This window comes from Lathyrus oleraceus, chromosome 5 (genome assembly GCF_024323335.1).
Source record: "Lathyrus oleraceus cultivar Zhongwan6 chromosome 5, CAAS_Psat_ZW6_1.0, whole genome shotgun sequence".
Lineage (NCBI taxonomy): Eukaryota > Viridiplantae > Streptophyta > Magnoliopsida > Fabales > Fabaceae > Lathyrus > Lathyrus oleraceus.
In genome coordinates, this window is record NC_066583.1 from 231,300,773 (window position 1) to 231,306,546 (window position 5,774).

Here is a 5,774-nt window from a genome sequence, read left to right on the forward strand (position 1 = left end):
CAATCAATCCTATACCACTTTACTTCACCTTTCTTCACTACAATCAATTTTAGTTTACCCTATCCTTTGGTTCAAACACCACAAACACCAAATCTATCAAATGTTTTTTTCTTTGTCCGTCTTAGTTCCATGACCTACGAAGCTCTAACTTTCTCATTGTACGATGAGAATACGTAGACACGAGGATTCAAAGCCTCCGCGAGCACCTTTTCTCACACTTTTTCCTTCACTTTCTTTCTCACTTCTCACACCTTCAATTTCATGCTTCTATCAATTTTTCTTTCATCTCCCACCATTAGTTTCATGAACTACGGAGCTCTGAATTTCTTATTACACTCTAAGGATACGTAGGCATGAAGACTCTAATCCTCATCGAACACTTTATTTATTCTTCTTCTTTTCCCTTTATCTTCAGCGAGTAATCTTTAGATAGTAACACTCATTAGAGCAAAGAACAATCAAAACGGTTCCCATTGAGTACAACAAATGTGAGGGATGCTAATACCTTCCCCTTGCATAACCGACTTCCTTAACCTTTTTCTCTTCCCACAGGTTTTATCGATGTTTTCTCTTTCCTCAGGGAATAAATAATGTTCGATAGCGACTCTGTTGTATCTTTGAGCGTGCGATGCGTTCAAGTGTATTTTTGCCAGCTTCATTCATATTAGCAGAATTATCATCAGTCAAAACCTTTAGCACTTTCACCTCTCCTTTTTTTATTTTCTTCCTAATGAAATGTGTAACACCCTTCTAAATACCCCAAATTATTATAATTAAAATAACAATATATTCATCAGAGTAATTATGCCCCGAAGGGTGTCACACAATCATTTCACAAAAATCATTAAAATATCCTGTCATGCTCATTTATTTAATCAAAATAAGGTTCTTTGCATAATTCGCAGCGGAAAAAATTCAACTCCATGTAAAACATGTAACACAATACATGTAAATCATCAACAACCAATATCAAATCAATTAAGACATCCCCTCCCGATGTTACATCTATCAGAGCATGACCCATAAGAACTACTCTAAACTCCCAGCATTAGCTTCTACTCAACTCATTTCTCGTTACCTGAAAAATAGGTGTAAGGGTGAGTTCCTCAATCAATATAACAAGCATTATAGAACAACATGTAATGCCAAGTAATTAACACATTAATTCACCCTAATTAGACTACGCATTCAGCAACAGTAATATCCATTCAAACATCATACTCAACAGTACAAATCTCTATCATATTCAATCATTAGCAACACAACACACAACACACATATGATACTGGAATACATCCATTCATATCATATGCCATACATTCATTATGCAATGAGACTCTATGCATGCGGTACCGACTATTTGTGAACATATAGTTCAACCTCACCGTCCAAATCCAGGCACGGCTACCAAGCTCACTAGTCCCACTCATTTGAGACATAGTGACTCACTCACTAATTCCTCACCATGGGAATTAGCTACCACCCCAAATGGGCCATGAAATGCACGCTAATCACCTAGCATGCAAACATAAACAACAACAATCAAAATGATTTACTCACTAATTCCTCACCATGGGAATTAGCTACCACCCCAAATGGGCCACAACATGCATGCTAATCACCTAGCAATGCAACATCAACAATAATCAAGAATAGACACATGCTCACACTCTAAGCCATAATACAGTCTATTCACACATGTATACATTCACATCATCATGTATACCATCACACATTATCAACATAATTAATCACAAAAGCATATCATATCATGCCACATAATCAAACACAGTATTAGCACACTCTACTAATACCTATACCACTCAAAACAACGGGAATTGATCCCTACAACATCATATCTCAGCTAAGTACATCACTAAGCCTAAACAACCAAAAACTGCACAACAACAGTTCAGGAAAATCCCAACTCTGCCCATACGCGTACTGCCCATGCCATACGCGTATTGCCCAAACCTGGCCAACTCCATACGCGTAATGCCCACTCTCTTACGCGTATTGCGCATTTCCTCGCCCAACTCATACGCGTATCACCTGTCTCATACGCGTATGCTACGCGTAACAATATCCCATTACGCGTACCACCAGAGACCAATTCACGTTCAAAATGTCATCTTTCTCTCCCATACGCGTAAGGCTTCCCCTCATACGCGTACCAATATCTCATACGCGTATTGCCTAGTGCCATACGCGTATGACCAGAGATCAGAATTCTCAGATCTGCAATGGCTTTCTCTGCTACGAAGCCTATCCGATCCAACCTTCTACAGTCCAATTTTCACACATAATTCCTTCCTATCGTCTAATATAAAACAGATCCTATCCGATTCCACAAGGTCTAACATTTCCACATCAAATTCCTACGGTAAAAATCCCAATTTCGTTCATCCCAATATTCAACAGATTCATCAGGCATCAATCAGATCAGAGGTAAAATAACAGTTATTACTACCCAGTACATATCATCCCATAATACCCGTTAATCGATGATAAACCCCCCTTACCTGAGTTAATCCGGCAGCCTCTGAGCTCCAAGCTTCTCCTTCCTTCAACCTTCGTTCTCTGGTTCTCTTTTTGCCCTTTTCCACGTTCTGTCTCTTTTTTTCCTTTTCACGTGAAAACAATAAACCTTTTTACCAAATGGGACCTTTTTACTGATTTCCACTTTTATTCCAATTATAAAATAATAATCCAATAATAATAATCCCAATAATTATTATTCCCAAAAATAATAATATTAATCCAAACTTCCAATTATTCAATTAAATTAATAAATAAAATATTAATTTAAATTAAATAATTAGCTTATTTTAATTGGGGTGTTACAAAATGCAACCTAACATCAATGTGCTTGGTTCTCTCATGATAGGTTGAATTTTTAGACAGATGTATGGCACTTTGACTATCAAATTTAACAGTGGTGAATTTACCTTGAAGTTTTAGTTCCTTAGCAAACCCTTCAAGCCACAATGCTTCTTTCGTAACTTCAATAATGACAATGTATTTAGTTTTAGAGGTTGATAAGGCTACAACCTTCTGAAGTGAAGTTTTGCAACTGATCGATGTACCAAACATAGTGAAAACATATCGAAAAAGAAATTTTCTGGTATTCATACATCCTACATAGTCAGAGTCGACAAATGTTTGATTTTGGATTTGCTATCACTCGTGGCTTCACGATAAACCAGAACCCTGCTCAAGGATCCTCTTATGTATCTCAAAATCCACTTTAAAGATTGTCAATGTGCCTTCCTAGGATTGGCCATATACCCCTGCTTACAAGGCTTACTTCGTATGTTATGTCTGGCCTCATACATACCATATCATACATCAAAGAACCTACTATACTAGCATAAGAGATGTTATTCAATATGTTCTTTCGAATTAAGTACTTGGAGTTTGAGTCTTACTAAGCTTGAATTAAGGATTTGTTAGTGTTACAACAAACTTTGAATTTGACACACCGAATTTGTCGAGAATCTTCCTTAGGTATGTCTCTTGAGATAAACATAATCTCGTCTGCTTTTGACTATATCATGCACATTTGACCTAGTCGAATCCCCCCTTATCAAGACTGGAGTTCAATCTGTTGGGTCAAATAGTATATTCATCTAAGTCGCACATCAGGTAGTATGCAGAAAATATAATTTGAGTATTAATATAAATAGGGATAATTAGTTTTACTTTTATACATAACAATAAAATGTAGTTTTTTTGAGTGTATTAGGATTTTGGTAGTTGTATGTTTAGAGAAAGTGTTCTATTTTTTCGTTCAAAAATAATTTGTTGAGAAAATTTCATTTCGTTCAAAAATATTTTGTTAAGGTTTTACAATTTTTTCGTCCTAAAATTATAGTTGAGAGATTGTTTACAACTTTTTTGTTTAAAAATTATAATTGAGAGATTATTTATAATTTTCCCGTTCAAAAATTGCAATTTAAAAGGTTAGTAAGTTTTTCCTTAAAAATTGTAATTTAATGAGAAAAATTGTAATTTTATTTTGTAAAAATTAAAATTTAAATGATGAATTTATAAATTTTATTTTTAAATTTGTTTTTCATTTTATAGATACGCTTCAGGATAGTAATTTTTTTTTTTTTATAAATTTTTTCCAACACGATCGAATACTACAAATTATGTTAGAGGCTGTATAAGATTGTTACCGTTAGATAAAACGAAAAACAAAATAAGAATTTTAATGGATTCCAGTTCCTACACCGGTAATCAGGTTTCAAGGTCAGTATCCGCTTCCATACTATGCATTTGTTTTTTTGGCGTTTTACCTTTCAAAATTGAAACAAGTTAACAATTATTAATATATTTTATGCTAACCACTATGATGAAGATAACACGTTTGTGGCTGTGTGTTCCAAACTATTCTCATCCGTGTGTTCATACTGTTTGTTACATTCAAATCAAAATAATACTACTCTCCAATAAATGAATACTTAGTACCAATGGCCTTGTCCTCTACATCATTATTATGCATTCCAACTAACCCAATCTCTCAAACACCCAAATTCAGATTCTCAACTAACCTTGTGTTTACTGTCAATTTGCCAAGGAAATTATCCGTTAGAAGCTCTGGCGAAAACTCTGCAGGAGCTACAGAGGTAGAGTCAGAGAGTTCCATTGAACTTCCAAAAGAATCATCATCTTTAATTTCTACTCTCAATGTAGAAAGAGCTCTCCGTGGTATACGTAAGTTTCTCATGTAATCGTTATTATATACCTAAAATAGCATTGAATTGAGGAAGATATGGTTTAGAATGCAGCAATAACAGACGCAGACCATTATGGTAGACTCGGCCTACCAAGAGGATGTCCCTATGACATGGTGCCAGTTGCCTATAACAACAAGGTTCAAGAATTGGAGAGTCAGGATTTAGAAAAAGACATACTCAACAAGAAATTGGAACTTCTCAGAGTCAGTAGTTTATATATAATTTGATTTGCTTTGTATTATGTGAGACTTCGAGAAATCATGATGCGATGATTAGGATAACTTTTATTTGTATAGGAATCCTACACCATCATGTCATCGCCGGATGAAAGAAGAATGTATGACTGGAGTTTGGCCAGAGAAGGTAACACAGAAAAATTCATTTGGCCATATGAAGTTGATGTTTCAGAGCTTCAAAAAGGAGATCCTCCGCCACAGGTACTTTGCTTTTTCCTATTTCTAAACATCTCAAATTGTTTGTGTGAGATACAAAAATTGATTTCCACTTTTGATGGCAGGAACCTGAGGATGTTGGACCAACCAGACTGATCGGATACTTCCTAGTGGGATGGATAGTGCTATCAGTTGTGTTGTCAATTGGATTAAACTTATAGAAACAAGTTTATGTATACTATGCACCAACCCATGAAACTTTTATTCCTAGTTTGGATTCTCAAACTCTTTCAAAACAACCTATTACTCGTAAACGCTTCATTCCAATCTCGCTCTTACTCTTACTGGGATATCTTGCAATAGCTTAAGTAACGTGAATAGTTGCAATAGCAGTTACCTTCTAATTTTTGAACAGTATTGACTTGAATAGTTACTTGACTTAATTGGTTCACACTGGTTTTTCAACCCTTTATTAGTTTTTGAACAAGTACTCACTCAAAAGGTTCATACCATATAATATATAAAATGAAATTGAAATTATTTCTTACCATTATTTCTTGCCTTGAACAACAAGAGTGTTAACTTTATTATAATAGTAATTACATAAAAATCAATTATATCTAAAATTGTTACGATCTTG

At 34.9% G+C, this 5,774-nt stretch overlaps 1 protein-coding gene across 1 annotated transcript; it reads left to right on the forward strand.

Moving 5' to 3' along the window:
- Positions 1-4,181: 4,181 nt before the first annotated feature.
- LOC127083233 (NAD(P)H-quinone oxidoreductase subunit U, chloroplastic) lies at positions 4,182-5,461 on the forward strand. The gene is made up of 4 exons (XM_051023519.1): positions 4,182-4,719; positions 4,794-4,945; positions 5,039-5,179; positions 5,260-5,461. The coding sequence occupies exons 1-4, from the start codon at positions 4,476-4,478 to the stop codon at positions 5,353-5,355; spliced, it is 633 nt and encodes a 210-aa protein (XP_050879476.1). The 5' UTR covers positions 4,182-4,475; the 3' UTR covers positions 5,356-5,461.
- The last annotated feature ends 313 nt before the right edge of the window (positions 5,462-5,774 follow it).

Excerpts from the sequence above, each read along its gene's own strand:
- LOC127083233 (XM_051023519.1), top strand. The coding sequence starts at position 4,476 with ATGGCCTTGTCCTCTACATCATTATTATGCATTCCAACTAACCCAATC. Across the intron at positions 4,946-5,038 it reads AGAAATTGGAACTTCTCAGA|GAATCCTACACCATCATGTC; the intron begins GTCAGTAGTTTA and ends TTATTTGTATAG. Across the intron at positions 5,180-5,259 it reads AAGGAGATCCTCCGCCACAG|GAACCTGAGGATGTTGGACC; the intron begins GTACTTTGCTTT and ends TTTTGATGGCAG.